Below are 19,269 nucleotides of genomic sequence, written 5' to 3' on the forward strand. Positions count from 1 at the left end.
ATTCTTCTGTATTCCAAATTTTTTGTAAACTAGTGGTCCAGAGCCTGATCAGATCCAAGATTCGGGTTTTGGGGGTTTTCCTCCCCTCTGTCAAGAATAAAGATAATGGTCTGTTCCCTCAGGTGGCACATAGCATTTCATTTGTTCTCTTGTGTTAGAAGCTGCTATCGATGACCACTGCCTATTATTTCATTAGGGATTGTAAAATGGTGCGATTCTAACTCTGTCAATCTGTCTTCATTTGTTAGCTGGAATACTCTTTAAGGAGGAACTTTGCCTCATCAGCTATTCAGTTACCAAGAGGTATGGTTTGTACAGAAAGGGCAGATCAATGCTTGAGCTTTGTTAACCAGTTTTCAGAATTATGAGTTGATTCCTAATAACTTTCGAGGTTTGCAGCTTGGGATTGTTTTTGTTGTTGTTGTTGTTTTGTTTTGTTTTTGTTTTAGTATCTTTGAGCACCATTAAAACCTGTGGATTCGAACATACTGCAGGTTTTTTCCAACCCATTGCAGTTCATTTGCCAAATCAAATTGTCCCATCTTTGGCTAGTGGAACCTTGGTTCATCTTGTGCGTTCCTGCCTCAGATAGGGGGTTGGCCATATTTTCAAGAAATTCTAGGTCCTCTCTTCTGGGAAATGGTATTTCTATACCACAGTCTGATTTGATTGTTGCTGTTTTGATTGGTCATTGTTTCTGTAGCTTTTTTTTTAATGCATCATGAGATAATACTGGTATTTTCCTTCTTTCTTTTTTTTTTAAGTTTATTTTTTAATTATTTTGAGAGAGAGAGACCCAGGAAGGGGCAGAGAGAGGCAGACAGAATCCTAAGCACGTTCTACATGCCCAGTGCAGAGCCTGATACGGGGCTCAACCTCCCAACTGTGAGATGATGACCTAAGCTGAAATCAAGAGTTGGACTCTCCACTAACTGAGCTACTCAGGTGCCCCTATACTGATATTTTCTATTAAAGTTCAAGACTGCAAGGTCTTTATTCAACCCCAACAATCTTCTATTTGTAATACTCCTTTCTCCTGTGCCCCAAATTCTAATTGCTGATAACATCAACATAATTGTTCATTTGTTTTATTCAACAGTTTATATACCTTATGCTTGTAATTATACCTCTACTACTAAAAACAGGTTTTTTCTACTTATACATTCAAATGACTGTTTTCAAGTTACTTGACATCATCTCTGTGTGGTTATGTCTTTAACTTGATGTATATTAGTTTCGTTGGTTTCATTTCACTCTCAAGTTATAGGGACTGCTTTTGTCCCCCTTTAATTTCTTACTTGTTTCAGATTTAGGTAAAACATTTACATGGTTCAAAGTCAACATGGTATAGTCCTAGAAGTCTGATTTAAAATTCTCTCACTTCTACCTTTTTCCCTTTATTCCCCTGTAGGCAACTTATTTTTAATCTTTCCATTAAAAAAAAAACACAAGTAAAAGCCTCTCCATGTATTTGTATCCTATTCCTTTCTCAGTTAAATGGCAATGTATAGTGCCTTTATTTCTTGACCTGTTTTTTGTTTTCACTTACTACATCTAGAAGCTGACTGAATAGTAGAATATAATAGAAAGATGCTCTTCATTCCTGTATACAGTTGCATATATATCTTTTCGTATTTTTGCCAGTATATCCTTGGTATAGATTTCTAGAAGTGAGAATGCTTCACTAAAAGGCAAATTGCCAGATTCCTTTGCTCCAGGGCTTGTGCCTTTGCACTCTCACCAGCAGTATAGGAGAGTGCCTCTCTCCCCAGTCTGTCTGTGCCTGTATTTCTCTGGGGGCAGATTCCTGGATGCAGAATGGCAAGGTCAAAGGGCAGGTGGGTTTTCATGTTGGTACCCTCCTACAAAGTTTGAACAGCTCATTTGCCCGCCAGCTATAGAAGATGGTGCCAGTTTTCTTACACCCCTGCCAGCACCAGACTCCTACCTGAGCTCGTGGGGCCCAGTCATTTGTCTGCCAGCTTCCAAAATCTCATTCTGTCTAAGTCTTTTCTCTGCATCATCTCCCTCCTTCTCTCCTGCAGGCCCTAAAGGACAGCAAGGTGGTGGAGATCGTTGATGAGAAAGTCCGCAGGAGGGAAGAACCGGAGAAGTGGCCACTTCCCGGTCCCCCAATAGTGGATTATTCCCAGACTGATTTCTCCCAGCTTCTCAACTGCCCTGAGTTTGTGCCCCGCCAGCACTACCAGAAGGAGACAGGTAGGTACTGCAGGCATGTAGGTGCCATCCTGTTTTCCTTGTCCCCCAGCCAGCAGTCCTCCCCAGGGCTGGCCTCAGGAGGAGGACTAGAAGGTTGAGGGCCTCACCTTTCCACCCTTCAGAGTCCGCACCTGGCTCTCCCCGCGCAGTCACCCCAGTGCCAACCAAAACAGAAGAGGTCAGCAACCTGAAGACACTGCCTAAGGGCCTGTCTGCCAGCCTGCCTGACCTGGATTCTGAGAACTGGATTGAAGTGAAGAAGAGGCCACGGCCGTCCCCAGCACGACCCAAGGTGGGTGGGACCTGGGCTGGAGCACTGAGAGGGAATATCACCTGGGCACAGGGCGCTGAGGGGCTAGCTGGCAGGCTGGGTGTCTCCAGGTGGTGATGGGAGCCAAAGTCAGCAGCGACTGCAGGAAAGCTGCTGGGCCTGTTTCCCTTTCCAGTGAGGACCAGCTCTTGGGATAGCCCTGGCCAAGCGACATTTTTCACGCGAGGAAATCAGACAGCCTCTGGCAGCAGTGTCCTAGGTTTCTTGATGTTTGGCTCTTATTTTTGCCTCATCTAAATTGCTGGGGCTGCTTTAGTGCCTGAATGTGTGTCCTCATTGTCCCCTGTATAAGCCTCTTAGGGCCTCTGAAGAGGGAAGGGAGAGGGAACAGACACACAGCCTGAATGTAGAGTTAGTCTAGACTAGAACACCAGTTTCCTGTCATTGATGGCTATTGACCTTGGGCAGCTTGTTTAATATCTCAAGTCTTTAGTGTTCCATCTTCAGGTGAAAGAAAGGGCATAGACTGCTCTAGAAATTATAAAGCAATATGCCAATAGCATGCATTGAGTCCACTGTTAGAGAAGTGTTTCCATTTCAGACTAAAAGGAGTGCCCCCTTTTCAGAAGCAGATGTGTGCTCTGTCTGTCCCATTCCCCACCTCCTCTTTGAAGATCTCTTTGGTCTGGGGCTTGTAAGGAGGCCTCGTAGATGACCTTGGACTTGGGGGCTCTGAAATTATATGCCCCGTTTTCCACTGTGCCACTGTGACTGCCTCCCTTATCTTCCTCTTGTTCATACCCCAACTTCCCTGTCTCTTCTGGCTGTGGTCCTTTGACAGAGTGTCTGGGATTAGGCCAAAGTCCTGAGGATGTTAGGAGGTCTAGGGCTACAGACTGTGAAGGCTTTGGAAAGAAAGGCAGGCTTAGCTCCCATTCCAGAAGTGGAGCCCCACTCAAACGTGGCCTGTCTTGAACCTTAAAGTAGCTTTGGAGTTTACGTGGGAAACTTTTTGCAAAGCATGGAATTGACTCTTTGGATATAGGTTATGAGGTAGATAAATGCTTATGCCCCAAAGTCTCACATAAATTCCGCCTTAGCAACACTCTGAAATACTTTCTTTTTGCTGAAAGCACCTTGTTTTCTCTTGCATCTGGAACATGCTGTTTTTTCTGCCTAGTACACTCTTGGTCCCTGCCTTCATCTGGCTTCCTTACACTCATCCTTTAGGGATTACATCTCCTAGGAAGCCTTCCTTGACTGTCCCCACTCCCACCTGTAGCTGGTTAATAAGTGCCTCTCCCTACATCTTACAGAGATCTGTAAGATCTCCACAGATCTTACAGTCAGTCTTTACCGATACCACATTGCACTTGGCTGGCTGGTTGTTTAACGTTTTCTCCCACTAAACTGTGAGCTCTTTAATGAATTTTATCTTGTTCATCATTCTGCTTTTAGGTTCTTCATACAGGGCCTGGTGGGTGCTTGCTCACTCATCAGAAAGTTGATCATCTGCTGTTGGTAGATCCCAGTCTAGGTACCAAGGATATGATGAAAAGCAAGGCAGCTGTGGCCCTTGCCTTATGAAGCTCCCATTTTCTTGGGAGATCTTAGATAGATGGAATGGATGGATGAGCCTGTTGAACTTCGGCTGTATGCTCACTCCCAGGCTAGGGAAATGAGAGCACAGGTGGCTGCAGGGAACCTGTCACCGCATTGTTTATGAATGACTGTGTTGTGAGCTGTGAGGGGGAAAAAAAAGCCTGGAGTCCCAGGGGACTGGCTCCAAGCCTGACAGCTGTGGCTTGGTGGCATGGCCAGTGCCTCTCTCTTGGCGGACAGCCACAGAGGCCAGTCTGAGGACCCCCTGGTGATTCCCTCTCCCCATGGTCTGTCTCCATTTTAGAAGTCTGAGGAGCCCAGGTTCCTCCACCCAACCTCTCTGCCTCAGCAGCTGCCCTCTCAGCAGCTGATGTCCAAGGAGCAGGATGAGCAAGAGGAACTAGATTTCCTGTTTGACGAGGAAATGGAGCAGATGGATGGGAGGAAGAACACCTTCACCGCCTGGTCTGATGAGGACTCGGACTATGAGATTGATGACCGGGATGTCAATAAGATCCTCATTGTCACCCAGACGCCACCTTACATGCGTCGGCACCCCGGGGGGGACCGCACAGGCAACCATACCTCTCGTGCCAAGATGAGCGCAGAGCTGGCCAAGGTCATTAACGATGGGCTCTTCTACTACGAACAAGATCTGTGGACTGAGAAGTTTGAACCTGAGTATTCGCAGATCAAGGTGAGGCTCAGACAACAGCGGTGGGGGAGGAGCCTGGGCTACCTGTGATGCTTGGGAAAGGGGAAGGCTGATTAGCTTTGTGGCCTTGGACACAGAGCCTCAGTGTCCTCGGGTATGTAAAGGGGGTGGTGATTGAGAAGAGATGTGTAAACACTTTGTAAGCCACACCAGAGTGGGAGGTGGCCATGTGCCCACTGAGCATCGCATTTAATGTCATAACAGTTGGCCAGACACTAGTGGGAAAGAGAATAAAGATTAGATTGTCACTTCTATTCTTTTTTTTTTTTTTTAATATTTTTTTATTTCTAGGAGAGAGAGAGACAGACAGGCACAGCGTGAGCAGGGGAGGGTCAGAGAGAGAGGGAGATACAGAATCTGAAACAGGCTCCAGGCTCTGAGCTAGCTGTCAGCACAGAGCCGGACGCGGGGCTCGAACCCACGAACCGCGAGATCATGACCTAAGCGAAAGTCGGACACTTAACCGACTAAGCCACCCAGGCGCCCCTGTCACTTCTATTCTTAAATATTTAGGCCTATATAAAAGTTTAAAAGCCTTTTAAGGAACTTGTTTTGAGTATGGAAGATACAGGAAAGATAGGTTTTTTAAAAATCTGTGTTGCCTGGAAACAGTCCAAACTTTCTGTAGGTTTTTACAGAGCAGCTGTGTGTGGTGGTAGGTGGGCCTGAGGGGAGCCTGTGTAGTAGGAAGCAGGGCATTTGGTGGAGGTGAGGAGACAGTGGTGGGAAGAAGGTCGGGGTCTGCAGCGAGTTCTGGAGAGCTGAAGTCCTCATATTGGTCCTGCCGTAGAGAGGGCTGGGCAGGCCCTAACCCCTTCTGGGTAGGCATGCGCATGCCCTGGTAACTGGGAGTGGGGAATGGTGAGGGCGCCACCGAGAGCCTGGGGACCAGAATTCCACGTATGTGCACATGGGAGCTGCCTTCTGCAACTTCCTGCCAGTCTCGATTCCTAAACAGGCTGGGGCAGTCTTCTTACTAACGTCTTGTCCCCACCCATCTGTATCCTCGGCAGCAAGAAGTCGAGAACTTCAAGAAAGTCAACATGATCAGCCGGGAGCAGTTTGACACACTAACCCCCGAGCCCCCTGTGGATCCCAACCAGGAGGTCCCTCCTGGGCCACCCCGCTTCCAGCAAGGTGAGAGGTGACACCTGGAACCCTGGCCTGGGTGGGAGGGTCTGCAACCCTTCAACAGGGAGCCTTCCAAGGACAGATGGTCCCAGGCCTGCCCCTGCTTACTGACCTGCTCTGCCTCTGCAGTTCCCACTGATGCCCTGGCCAACAAGTTGTTTGGTGCTCCTGAGCCCTCCACCATTGCCCGTTCTCTACCAACCACTGTCCCGGAGTCACCAAACTACCGCAACGCCAGGACCCCCCGCACTCCCCGGACACCGCAGCTCAAGGACTCAAGTCAGACATCACGGTTTTACCCAGTAGTGAAAGAAGGACGGACACTAGATGCCAAGGTGAGGCGCTCCTCCCAGGCTGCTAAGAGTCTTGGGCTCATTTCACCTCATTCTGGTGCTTTGCTTTTTACCCTTGCCTAAGCCAGGAAACTGCCCAATTCCAGACCTGCTCTGTATTCTTAGGTGGCTGGGCCTACCCAGGATTGAGTGGCCACATCTGAAAAGGGACCCGGTGTGGGAGTGGTGGCTCCATGTAGCCAGGGTAAAGCCTTAGGAGGATGGACCAGGAGTGGGTCCTTCGGCTCCCAAGCCTCAATTTCCTCACCTGTGAAATAGGCATACCACTTCCTGGCTCATAGCTGTGGACATCGTGTGAGGAACTAGATAGGAAAACGCTTTGTAAATTGTGAAATAACTCACACACGTGAGGGATCTTGGTCCTATAAATGCTTGGTGCGCCTAGAATTCTGTGAGTGCGATGAGTAACAGACTGTGGACTGGCCTTTGCAGATGCCTCGGAAAAGGAAGACAAGACACAGCTCGAACCCGCCCCTGGAGAGTCACGTGGGCTGGGTGATGGATTCCCGCGAGCACAGGCCCCGGACTGCTTCCATCAGGTGCCAGGGTAGTGGGGAGGAGAGATGGGGCCCCCTGCAGGGTGGGTGGGAAAGCCAGGCAGCTGATGGGACCAGGAAGAAAGAACCTCTTCGGTCTGTAAATTAAAGAAAGGGACCCTTCATCTAAATCTAAAAATCTGGAGGACTCTGGAGAACTTAATCCAGGGTCTGGGAAGATTTTCCTAAGGAAGGAAGTGGTGTTGCATCTACATGGGACCAGATTCTCTCAGAGAATGTTTGTGAACTGATTACAAAAGTGGTTCTCTGCTGCCTGCCTCGGGATGGTACAGTCATTAAGGAAAAATACAGATTCCTGGGCCCTGCCCTCAGTCTACTGACTCAGCTTCTGAGAGTAGGGTTTAGGGTGCTTCCCCACCCTCCAGCCCCCAGAAAATTGTTCTCTGCTCAAAAGCAAGGTTTGGAAGCCACTGACCTATGTATGCACTCTACTCCCTGCAAAGACAGCACAGACTGAGAATGGGCATGGTTTTAAAGAAAAATGTAGATGGCTTAACCCATAATAGCTTATCAAAGAAAGTTGAATGTGAAGTCCAGATAAATAAATGCTTAAAAGCTCAAGTTTGGGCATTGTGCCAACCTGGGATCTTAAACAGCTCCATGACCCTGAACGCGTCTCCCAGTCTCTATAAGCCTCAGTGTAAAACCCACCAAAGGTCCATGCCAAGAGTGATTCAGGCCCATGGATGTTAAGTTGAGGACCTAGCACAGAATTGGGTCTCTCTGTTGCCCTACGAGAAGCTAGATCTTGGCTGATGGAAGGAACAGAGGGGCCCCTCCTAAACTGCTGGCCAGCTGCTCCAGGGAACCTGGTGACATTGTCTCTCTCCTGACCTCAGCTCCAGCCCCTCAGAAGGGACACCTGCAGTTGGCAGCTATGGCTGTACCCCTCAGTCATTGCCCAAGTTCCAGCATCCTTCCCATGAACTGCTCAAGGAAAACGGCTTCACACAACACGTCTACCACAAGTACCGTAGGCGCTGCCTTAACGGTAAGAAGCACAGGGGCAGAGGAGCTGAGCCTCTGAGCCCACTTTTTAGATCCAGAGTGTAAGGGGGTGGTGCAGCTGATGGTTTTCTCTAACCTTAGAGCAAGAATTGACACACTGTTATAGCAAAGAGGATTGGAGCTAGACTCAGGCTAGGTAGTTTTAGAATATAGGAGGCTAAAGGAATCTGCTACTCTGAACATCTCTGTCCCTTGATCTTCCTCTAGTGAAAATAAAAAATATCAAAAGTTTACCTGTTTCTGGGGCACCTGGGTGTCTCGGTTGAGCGACCGACTTCAGCTTGGGTCATGATCTCGCAGTTTGCGAGTTCGGCCCGCATTGGGCTCTGTGCTGATAGCTTGCTCAGAGCCTAGAGCCTGCTTCGGATTCTGAGTCTCCTCTCTCTGCCCCTCCCCCGTTTGTGCTCTGTCTCTCTTCTCTCAATGATAAATAAAAGTAAAAAAAAAAAAAAGTTAAAGAAAATAATACCTGTTTCTGGCATGACTACTAACTCAGCCATTGGGTCCACTGTTTATCATAAAAGGGTGTGATCCGGCGTGACATACATTCTCTGAAACAGTGGTTGCTTAGCTACAGCCTGTGGACCAGATCCAGCCAGCTGCCTCTGCTTTACATTTTTAAGTGGTTGTGAAGGAGAAAGAGAAGAACTTCTGACAGAGATCATATGTGGCCTATAAAGCCTAAAACATTTATTCTCTGGTCTTTCATAGAAAAAAGTTTGTTGACCCCTGCTCTAGTAGACAGTTTAGGGAAATAAGCTTTCTGGATACTCTCTTGTGTTTCCTTTTATCACAAAACGAGATTAAAAAAATTTTTTTTTAAATTTCTTAGTGAGTGAGTGAGTAGGGCAGAGGATCAGAGAGGGGGAGAGAGAATTTTAAGCAGACTCCATGCTCAGCACAGAGCCCAGTGCAGAGCTTGATCTCACAACCCTGAGCTAAAATCAAGAGTCAAAGGCTCAACTGACTGAGCCATCTGGCTCCCGAGATGTCTTTTAACTATAGATTTCTGTCAGATTGGCTGTAAAGATGCTCAAAAACAATCTTTTTTTTTTAGAGAGAACAGTAGGAGGGGCAGAGAGACGGGGGAGAGAGAATCCCAAGAAGCCTCTCTGTGCTATTAGCACAGAGTCCAATGGGGGCTCAATCCCATGAACCATGAGATCATGACCTGAGCCAGAATCAAGAGTCAGCTGCTGAACTGACTGAGCCACCCAGGGGCCCCACAGAAGCAACCTTAATGCTCCTTGTATTAATTCACCTCCCCTCTTTTCATTTAGCAAAACATGGCTGCTGAATGCTTCTTTCATCTGCCTTACTGTCCTCTGTTCCTATGGGATAGCTTTATTGAGATAGGATTCACATACTATACATTTTACCCATTTAAAGGGTGCAGTGAGTTTCAGTATATTCAGAAGTTGCATTCCATCAGAGAATTGATTTTAGAATGTTTTCATTACCAGAGAGTGAATGTGCCCCTTACCAGTCACTCCCATTCCCACCCCCATAGCTTCTCCCAGGCCTGCACAACCACCAGTCCGTATAGTTTGCCTCTTGTGGGCTTTTTGTATAGATGCACCATCCTTTGTGATGGGTTTCTTCCCTTAGTACACTGTTGTCACATGTCCTCTATACCGTAGCATGGTGTCAGTACTTGATTCCTTTTCATTGCTAGATAATATTCCATATATGGCCATGTGCTGTTCTGTTTATCTGTTCATCAGATGATGGACACTTGGATTGCCACTTTCTGTCTGTCATGAATAGTGCCACTGTGAACATTCCTGCACAAGTTTTTGTGTGGACATAGATTTTCATTTAGCTTGGACAGAAGAGTGGAATTGCAGGGTCGTATGACAACTGCATTTAAGCCTTCGGAGGAATGGTGAAACTGTTTTCAAAGTGGGGGCACCATGTTTTGTTCCCAGACAGAAATGTCGGGGGTTCTGGTTGCTTCACATCCTTCCAGCGCTTGGTATTGTCTGTCTGTCCTTTTGATTACAGTCATCCTCATAGGCATGACGTGATAAGTGATACCTCCTTATGGTTTTGATTTGCATTTTCCTGGCAGCTGTTGAGCATTTTTTTCATGTGCTTATTGGCCATTTGTATATCTTTGGAGAAATGTCTATTAAGATCCTCTGCCTATTTTTTAACTATATTGTTTGCCTTTATTATCAAGTTAAAAGAGTAGTTTATAGGTTCTAGGTACAAGTCCCTTACCAGATTCATGATTTGCAAATACTTTTTCCCCACCCTGTGGGTTGTTTTATCGTGCTGTTGATAGCGTTCTTTGAAGCACAGAGGTTTTTAGTCTTTTTTAAAAAACGTATTCATTATTTACTGAGAGAGCGTGCATGCATGCAAGTGGGGAAGGGAGGAGAAGGAGGGAAGAGAGATTCTTAAGCAGGCTCCGTGATCAGTGCAGAGCCAGAAACGAGGCTCGATCTCATCATGACCTGAGACAAAGTCCAAGAGTCCCAGACGCTTAACCAAGTGAGTTAATGTTTTATTTATTTTTGAGAGAGAGAAAGAGCCAGAGTATGGGTAGAGGAGGGGCAGAGAAAGAGGGAGACACAGAATCTGAAGCAGGCTCCAGGCTCTGAGCCGTCAGCACAGAGCCCCATGCTGACTAGAACCCACAAACCATGAGATCACAATCTGAGCTAAAGTCAGGCACTTAACCAACTGAGCCACCCAGGCACCCCTTTCGTTTTTTTCATGATACTAAATTTATCTATTTTTTTGTTGCTTGTGCTTTGGTGTTGTATATTTTAAGTGATAATCATTTTGTAATTGTTGGTATTGTAGGAGTCCTAAAATATTTATTGGTAATGAATAATGAATGTAATTTGTTGGATTGTCAAATTATTTGTTCATGCTTTTCCTTGTTCTCACTACACTTGAGAGCACTAGCATTTGAGATAAAGAGCTAGACCAGGCTGTCCTGGTTTAGAAGCTGATGCCACCTGCTTCCTGTGAGGCTCAGGCCCACTGCCTGGCAGCCAGGCCTGACATAGAATAGTGCTTAATGACTGTCTCCTGAAAGACTGAAAGGACAGGGGATGAGCAAGGGAACTGAAGGGTAGAGGAGAAAGGACCAAAGTCTTTGACCCCAGGAGCATTTGTCCCCTGAAGCACAGGCAGCCTGGCCCTGACAGGTCTTTCCTCCTTTGTCCCCAAACAGAGCGGAAACGCTTGGGCATTGGCCAGTCTCAGGAGATGAACACTCTCTTCCGCTTCTGGTCCTTCTTCCTCCGAGATCACTTCAACAAAAAGATGTATGAGGAGTTTAAGCAGCTTGCTCTGGAGGATGCCAAAGAAGGCTACAGGTGAGCAGGACATGAGGGACGGGAAGGCACTGGCTAGTATTTGTGGGAGGTGAGACGTCCCTGGTGGGTCTGCCCCCAGAGCTATAACCAGAAATCTGTTCTGCTTACAAATTTGCTTTATAAAAAGATGATTATTTTTGAAGGAGTAGTATGTTTACATGGTTCAAAATTCGAAGAGGGCAAAAGTTATATAGTGAGAAGTTGTTTTATCCCTGTCCCCCCGCCACCGAGTTCCTCCTTTCTCCACAGATAGCCAGCATGGTCAGAAGCCTGAGGGGCTTTCCTAAAAATATTTGCTTGTGTGAACAAGGACATCCGTATAGTTGCCCACCACCCTGCTGTTGTTTACACAGATGATAGCCTCTATTAGATAGCACTTTGCACCTTACTTTTTAATGTATCTAGATCATCACATACACAAAAAAAATGCCTTCTTGTGTCTTACCATTTATAAACATGAACGTTTTTTTGTGTTGTTAAACTATTTTAAAACTTTCTTAAAGAAATTCTTACATACCTTTTGCTGAAAGTTTAGAAAATATAGATAAGATCATTTGAAAACTCCCAACTCCCAGAGATAACCAGTGTTAATATATTTAAGTATGTGCCCTTCCAAACTTTGTATGCGTGTATAGATATAAAATTTATATATTTGCTTATAAAATGGGCTCATTCTGACATAACACTTTGAAACCTGTCTTTTCCACTTGATATATGTCATAAGCATCTCAGTATCCATCAGTGTGTATTTACATTATAAATTTTTTTAATGTTTTATTTATTTTTGAGAGAGAGAGAATGTGAGCAGGGGAGGGGCAGAGAGAGTGGGGAAACACAGAATCTGAAGCAGGCTCCAGGCCCTGAGCCATCACCACAGAGTCCAATGCAGGGCTCGAACCCACAAACCATAAGATCCATGACCTGAGCCAAAGGCGGACATCCAACCAATGGAGCCACCCAGACACCCCATACATTATAATTTTTGATAGGTTATATTCTGTTGTACAGATTTGCCATTATTTTTCTTAACTGCCCCTCTGAGACATTTAAATTTTAATAATGTTTTGAACAGTTTTGTACATATGTAAAATATAAACAGTGTATTTTTTGGTCACTTCCCTGACATGTTCCTAAAAATAAAATGTCTGAAATCAAATAAACAAACTTACTAATTGATATGGTCACGTGACTTTGCTGAGCGTTCATCCCAGAGACTGGCAAACTCGTGTAATGGGATGGATAAGAAATACGAAGGCTTTGCAGGCATAGGGATCTGTCGCGACTACTCAGCTCTGCTCTTACAGCACAGAGCAGCCAAACAACAATTGAATGTGGGCAGGGGACTGCTATTCATTTGGCTGAAGCCTGCTGACCCCTGGCAAACAAACCATAAACTACTGGGCCCACTTAGGCTAACATTAAATGTTAGCCTTCTTAAGATTATTTACCATTTTCTTAGTAATCCATGTACTTAAACTATTTCCTCATTCATTTATTATGCAGGTGCAATCCCAGTTTACAAAACTGTCCTGATTTCACTGACTTGTGTTCTCCTACAGATATGGTTTGGAGTGCCTTTTTCGATACTACAGTTATGGCCTGGAAAAGAAGTTCCGGCTAGACATCTTCAAGGATTTTCAGGAGGAGACAGTGAAGGACTATGAAGCAGGTGAGAGCCAGAGTTGGACTCTGCAAGCCCCGGTCACCTACGCTCTCTTTCCCTCCTCCCTCCCCAGGTCCAGCTGGGTCTGGCTGTGTGTCAGTCATCTCACACCTCCCACTCCCCTGAGTCTCTTTATTCTCAACTCCTCACCAGCCCAGCTGCTCTCTACCTCTCTCCACCTCAGCCTCTTCTTTCCTGCAGGCCAACTATATGGGCTGGAGAAGTTCTGGGCCTTCTTGAAATATTCCAAAGCCAAAAATTTGGACATTGACCCCAAACTTCAAGAATACCTCGGCAAATTCCGACGTCTCGAAGACTTCCGAGTGGATGTGAGTGAAAGTCTGTTGTCTTTCTCACCCTCGTTGTCCTGGAAGGAAAACTGGACCAGAGGTCAGGACACTTGGGTTCCGGCCCCAGCTATGCCACTAGCCCAGAGACCCTTTTCCCCCATTGGGGCCTTAGTTTCTTCGCCTGTAAAATAGAGAGTGAGAAGTGGACACTGACAGCTAATTGAAGGGGCTTATGTGGTTGCTCCTCCCTCCTTCCCTTGGTCCTGCAGCTAAACCAGCATATGCTCTCTCCCTTTGATCTTAGTGTGCTCTGGTTAGCCTGGCATGACTGAGTTGGTAGACTGGGATGAGTACCTGAGCAAATGTACTTGCTTTTTCTGGAAGAGGCCAGTTCCAACCCCAAAAGTTAATTTTTATAATGTTGAACACTCCACACCAACCCAACCTGTCTTCTTGGAGCAGGTGACTCAATGGTGACATCCACTGGTGGGTCAGGGTTATTGCTACTGGGTATAACCAGGGAAGCGGTAGTTTTGAGTGTGCTGTGTTTCAGAGACTCCTGAAATGAGTGAGACTTGTTCTTCCAAAGAATTAATAGTATACTAGAGAAGTGCCAGGTCATCTTATTCCCTTGAAACCTTTTAGCCAAAAGACAAATAGAAGTAAATAGTAGTAATAGTCATCACATCTATTAAAAAATTGCCATTAATTAATTGAGTGATTACTGTGTACCAGGCACTGTGCTAGGCACTTGATATTGATCTCATTTAATCTTTATAATGTGGTTTATTGGTACATTTGCTGTACCAGTGGATAAATGGAAGCCCGTAGTCACCCAGTAAGATAATGGCAGTGCCGTTCAGGCCTCCCAGTATAAAGGTGAATCTGTTGTTTTCTGTCCTTAAGCTCTTCCTCCTCTGGGGGTTGAGGGAGCATGTGTGCAGAGAAGCCTTGTAGTAGGAAGACCTGTGGAGGTGGGATTAGAAGGGCTCAGCTTTGACCCTCAGAAAGGAAAGGAGATGTCCTTGAGGTCACTGGACCTTCAGCAGCAGTAAGGCTACACTGGATCATGGTCTGACTCTTAGATCAGTGTCCTCTGCAGAAACTAGTGTTGGTGAAGGCCTGGGCTTCAGAGGTAGGTAGATGGGCCTAGTCCACATTTTGTCTCCACCAGTTATGTTAGTTGTGCGGCCCTGAGCATGTTATTTTTCTGTGCTTCACTTTCCTCATCTGTAAAATGGGATGATTATGCCTCCATCAAAGGGTGGTGTAGACTCCATGAGCAAATGTACATAAAGTAGCATGGGGCTTTGGCATCTTGGCATGGAGATGTGCCTCATAAACTGGTAATTGGTTTTTAAGGTTGTAACTGTTGTCTACATTTGGAGGCAAGAAGTCTCTCGAGAGCCAGCCCTGGCAAGGAAGGGGGTGTGGGTCATGCCTCCAATCACCTGTGACTTCCTTCTCTGTTACAGCCCCCCATGGGTGAGGAGGGCAACCACAAGCGACACCCTGTGGCAGCAGGAGGTGGCAGCAGTGAGGGCAGGAAGCGGTGCCCTTCCCAGTCTTCCAGCAGGCCCTCCACCATGATCAGCCAACCCCCCACACCACCCACTGGCCAGCCCGTCCGAGAAGATGCCAAATGGACAAGCCAGCACTCGGACACACAGACTTTGGGAAAGTGAAAAGCCCCTTAGCCCTGGGGTTTCGAGGGGAGGGGGTTGGGTGAGAGTCAATGGGGGTGCCCAGTCCCAGAAGAGGGGACAGAGAAGGGACAGGCCTAGAGTCATTAGGATGGGCCTTTGTGCTGAGTGGCAACACGTACACCATTTGGGCTATCAGAGGTACCCCTGGGCAGGAGCCTCCACACACCCCCTTCCCCTCCTCTCTCCATGACTCTTCTTCACATCCTAGCTTCTTCTAAGGGGGGAGGGAAGGGGGGAGATTTTTTTTATATATATATATATATACATATATATATATCAAGTTTTAAATTATTGATAGTTCGTCTGGATTACCAAAATCACTCTGCAGCCCTGCCCGCGGCTGGTAGGCCGTAGCCGTGGTTCCCACCCACAGCCTCCTCCTGCTCCCCCTCAAGCCAACTATGCAGCCCACAAGAAGGCCCTGTGGGCCCCATCGCCCAGCACTGTCCCATGGAAGGCTCTGGCAGCGTCCCTGGGCCCCACGAGCACCGGCCCCCTGACCATCGGGGGCCCACCATCACCACGTCCTCCCCCTGCTCTCCCCCCATGCCCTTCTACCATCTTCTGGGAGAAGGAAACCAAAGGATCTAGGAGTGGGGGTGGGGGAAGGTTTCAGCCTCTCTCCACTCCCCTCTCCCCACGCCCCTTACTCCCCAGCCCAGAGAGACGCTGCTCATACCAGAAAAGACTATTGAAAGAGGATTTATTTTATTTTTCTCTGACCTTTCCATCCTTGGAAAAATGGAAAAAAAAAAACAGAAAACAGCAAAAATAAAAAAAACAACAAAAAAAAAAGACAAAATCGACCATAAAAGACCAAAAAAATAAATCAGAAAACCCCCACCTAATCCACAAAAAGTGATGTCTTTCCCCTACCCTTGGATTTTGTTTTGTTTTGTTTTGTTCTTGGAAATAATATTTTTTTAAAAGTTGCCTTATTGTGGAGCGGGAATCTGAAATACCCAAATGCCTGTTTTCCTCGGTGGAGTCAAACCGAAGAGCTCACACCTTCTCTGGATGTGCCTGGGCTGGATTGGCTAGAATCTTTCTCTGGACCGAGTTGCATGTACAGTGCCTCCTGCCTGTAGGCAAGAGAGTTGGGGGCGGCTCAGATCAGAGCCGTGCCCGAAATACCCCTGCTGTTGCATCGTTTGAAGCTGGCGTCCTGTGTCTGTACACTGCTGCCACTGTCGTGTCCTCGCTCTGCTTGCTTTTGCTTCACGACAGGCCCTGTCCTGCCGTGACACCCTTCATCAACCCTTGGATCCCCAAGGCCAAGTGTGCTTCAAACTGTTGAAGAAGAGCATTGGCCTGGATCTGGGATACACTTGGCCTCAGCTTGACCGTCTCCCCAGCCTGTGAGGGGAAAGGTGAACACCGGGCAGCTGAGGCTCAGAAATCTATTGCCCTGAAAGATCTGAGGTCTCAAGGAGGCTCTGTCTCATCAAAGGTGTGGAGAAGGATGCCATTCCCCCTCGGGTCTGGGGGCATCTCCCCATCTTGCATCCCCCTTCTGCAAGCCATCTCTGCCCATCCTCCAAGTGACCCTGCCTAGGAATGAGGGATCAGGAGGATTTGGGGGCTGGGGGGAATCCTGCCAGTTGGAGAAGCCCCACGGCAGGAAGGTATATGTGGACATAGAGTATACCTGACTTCTCTTCTCCAGCCGCTGACTGTTGGGTTGGGCTGTGAGTGATAATGGACTGGCTGGAGCCTCCTGGCATCTGGAGCTAGGGAGGGTGACAAAGGACTGACCCACACAGACTGGGCTGTGTGTCGGGTGCAGGCGTGATGACATAAGTCACCCCCAGTGTGGACCGGGCAGCACAGAGAAGTTGATGAGAGTGTTGCTCTATTGCTGACACTTCCTTGGCCCTCTTTTTAAATGTTTCCTCTGCTGGGCCCAAAGAGTGGGAGTCGGAGGCAGTATCCCAGGCTGGCAAGGGCTTGCCCTCTGTCATGGGCACCTCATTGCTTTCAGCCTGTGCCCTCCCCTACCTCTGCCCTCCCAGTGGTCATGGTGTGGGGAGCCCACCTCAGTTCCTGTTACCCAGTTGTCTTGAAAGCCAAGGATGAGTGTGTCTGGTCACTGCTCTAAAAGTGGGATCTGAGGCCTTTCCCTGCCCAGTCTGGTGCCTGCCCCCTGTTGTACCAGACACTGGACTCCTGCACCCCCTCCTCCTTCCCCTTGTTCCTCTTCTTTCCTTCGGGTCACTCAGCCCGGTACTGTATCCAGCACCATAGAACCTCAGTGTTTGTCCTCTGCTGGGTTTGGGGGCACAAGGAAGCCTTGGGGGTGTGGGGAAAGGCTGTTCTTATCTTGAGTTTACTCCCAGGCCAGGGGGCTGCCATCCCCTCCCTGATCCTCCCACAGACACCCCAGAGAGAGGAAGCCCTTTTGGGGTGGGGAGGTGAGGACTTCATCTCAATGTAGGCTGAGGATGGGGATGGGGGGAGGGCTTTTTTTTTTCTTTCTTTTTTTGTAACATGTTAGGAGTTAATGTTGCAAAGAGTAGTTTACATCTTCACTTTCTGAAGACACTTGAATTTAGGACCGACGTATCTGTGACAGGCATGCTGGAGTGGCCCGAGCTGTCAGGATTGGCCACTCCACCCCCACCACCCTCCTGTGGGGGCCAAGACCTGAGACACAAAGCTGCAGCCTGCCCAAACCCTTCCGCTCATCCTGTACCCTTCCACGATCGGTCCATACCAGGACGACCTTTGGGCATCAAACATTGCAAGGTCTGTGTGCCTCAGCCCTGCCCCAGCCTGGACCCCCGGGGCTCAGGCCCAGGTGCTGAGCCCCCATGTTAAAGTTGTTACGTTTTTGTTTCGTTTCATTGTAGCTCTTTTTTTTTCCCCCTTTCCTAATGATTGATTTTACAGAAGAAAGTAAGCTGCTCAGAAGGCCCCGGAAGTGGGGAGGAGGGGCAAGGAAGATGACCAGCTAGGCGGGTGGGGTGGTTTTTTGCCAGAAAGCCTGGGTACAACGATCTAGGTCATCTGGTGCCCTCCTGAGTGGGACCCCAACGTGTATCCTGTCTGGAAGGGTTCCTGGATTTATTGGCCCCAGCCCCCACCCTCTCCTTCAGCCATGTTGATGGCAGAGGCAGAGAAGATCAGAACTTATAGCCCATTTCTCACTGGAGAGGAAAACTTGTCATCTGGCTTTGCAGAGAAGGTTCCACCTTATGCTCATAGTACATTATCTTTACCATGTGCTAGGATATCACATTTAAAAGGACAAAAAAAATGTAAAATACTTGAATGAGCTTGTATTATAACATTAATATTATTGAGAGTATCTGCTTTCCAGGCTGAAGTGATTCATTATTCTAGTCCTGCTTTAGTCCTTTGTAATTTGTGGTAATTATGCTTTTCTTTTTAATACAAAAAAAATGTATAAAAATAAAAACTTGAAAAGGCAGAGTACTGGCTGGTCTCCCATCTGGGGTACAGCTTTTGAGGGATGGAGCCTGCTTAGGGTTCCCTCAGATCCAGGGGGACCCTACACTCAAGATGTGTGTGTGAAAGCTTTGCAGGGCTCTGCCATTGGGCTTTTGGGGAATCTGCCCAGGGAACGGGTTCTGGGGGCTATGGGCGAATACTTCCAGGGGGTTTTGAGAGCTTCTGCCAGCCTGGAATTCACATTCACCTTGTGTCTTGAGACATGGCAGCTGTAGCCAGTGCTACAGAATGGAGAGATGCCAGCCCAGCAGAGTTCCAGGGTTTCTGCCCATTTATCCCGCTCTCGGGATTTTCATCCTCTGGCTGTGGCCTGGCATCTTGTAAGGAGGCAGCCAGGAAGCTTGCTGTGATTGCCTGTGGAGGGTCAACACAGCCCCTCTCTGAACAGACATCTCTGCTAGAGTAGAGGAGTAATAGTTAACACTCCAGCCTTACAAGAATCCAGGTCAGCCAGCGAGCCCAGAGGACTGAAGCTAGGAAAGGATGCGATGATGGACATACCCTAGCCCACTCAGGACTGGCCCCTGGGCTGTTGGTGGCTTTTCCCTGACCCTTGAGGCCAGGTACTGGCAGCGGTAATCATTCTCAGTGCCATTCTGGCCTACATGTGTAATTATAAGCCTAGAAGTGAGGCATGGCCACCCTCCCTCCCTCCCTATTAGTCTGACAACTGTCTTCCAGGCCTGGTACTTGAGCATCCCATCAGAAATGTTTTTCCAGAGAATTCTGCCATTCTTCAGGTGGGCAGTTACTTTAGAACCTCCAGTGGCCTCTCTAGAATTTAGGAGATAGCAGCCAGGGTTCTGTAGACTGACTTGGGGAAAGAAAGACAGACTCACTTCACAGCCTGGTAGGAATGCTCATGAGATTGGCCACCGATTGTTTAATGGCACTGCAGTGGCTCCCAGATGCCACATGGTCAGGAGTGTTGGAATGAGGCATGTAATGGA

The 19,269-nt window shown here is 47.6% G+C and overlaps 1 protein-coding gene across 2 annotated transcripts in view; it reads left to right on the forward strand.

The window, feature by feature from the left end:
• LARP1 (La ribonucleoprotein 1, translational regulator) overlaps nt 1-18,278 on the forward strand; it is a 55,662-nt gene extending 37,384 nt beyond the window's left edge. For both annotated transcript variants that reach the window (XM_077780776.1, XM_077780775.1), the window contains 11 exons: nt 2,046-2,220; nt 2,343-2,512; nt 4,398-4,790; nt 5,822-5,945; nt 6,069-6,274; nt 6,725-6,831; nt 7,689-7,840; nt 11,045-11,189; nt 12,749-12,858; nt 13,054-13,181; nt 14,618-18,278. In XM_077780776.1, the coding sequence (XP_077636902.1) occupies nt 2,046-2,220; nt 2,343-2,512; nt 4,398-4,790; nt 5,822-5,945; nt 6,069-6,274; nt 6,725-6,831; nt 7,689-7,840; nt 11,045-11,189; nt 12,749-12,858; nt 13,054-13,181; nt 14,618-14,827 (1,920 nt within the window). In that variant the 3' untranslated portion in view covers nt 14,828-18,278. The remainder of the gene's footprint in view (nt 1-2,045; nt 2,221-2,342; nt 2,513-4,397; nt 4,791-5,821; nt 5,946-6,068; nt 6,275-6,724; nt 6,832-7,688; nt 7,841-11,044; nt 11,190-12,748; nt 12,859-13,053; nt 13,182-14,617) is intronic.
• Nucleotides 18,279-19,269: the final 991 nt, after the last annotated feature.

Source organism: Crocuta crocuta, unplaced genomic scaffold, assembly GCF_008692635.1.
Source record: "Crocuta crocuta isolate KB4526 unplaced genomic scaffold, BGI_CrCroc_1.0 scaffold343, whole genome shotgun sequence".
NCBI lineage: Eukaryota > Metazoa > Chordata > Mammalia > Carnivora > Hyaenidae > Crocuta > Crocuta crocuta.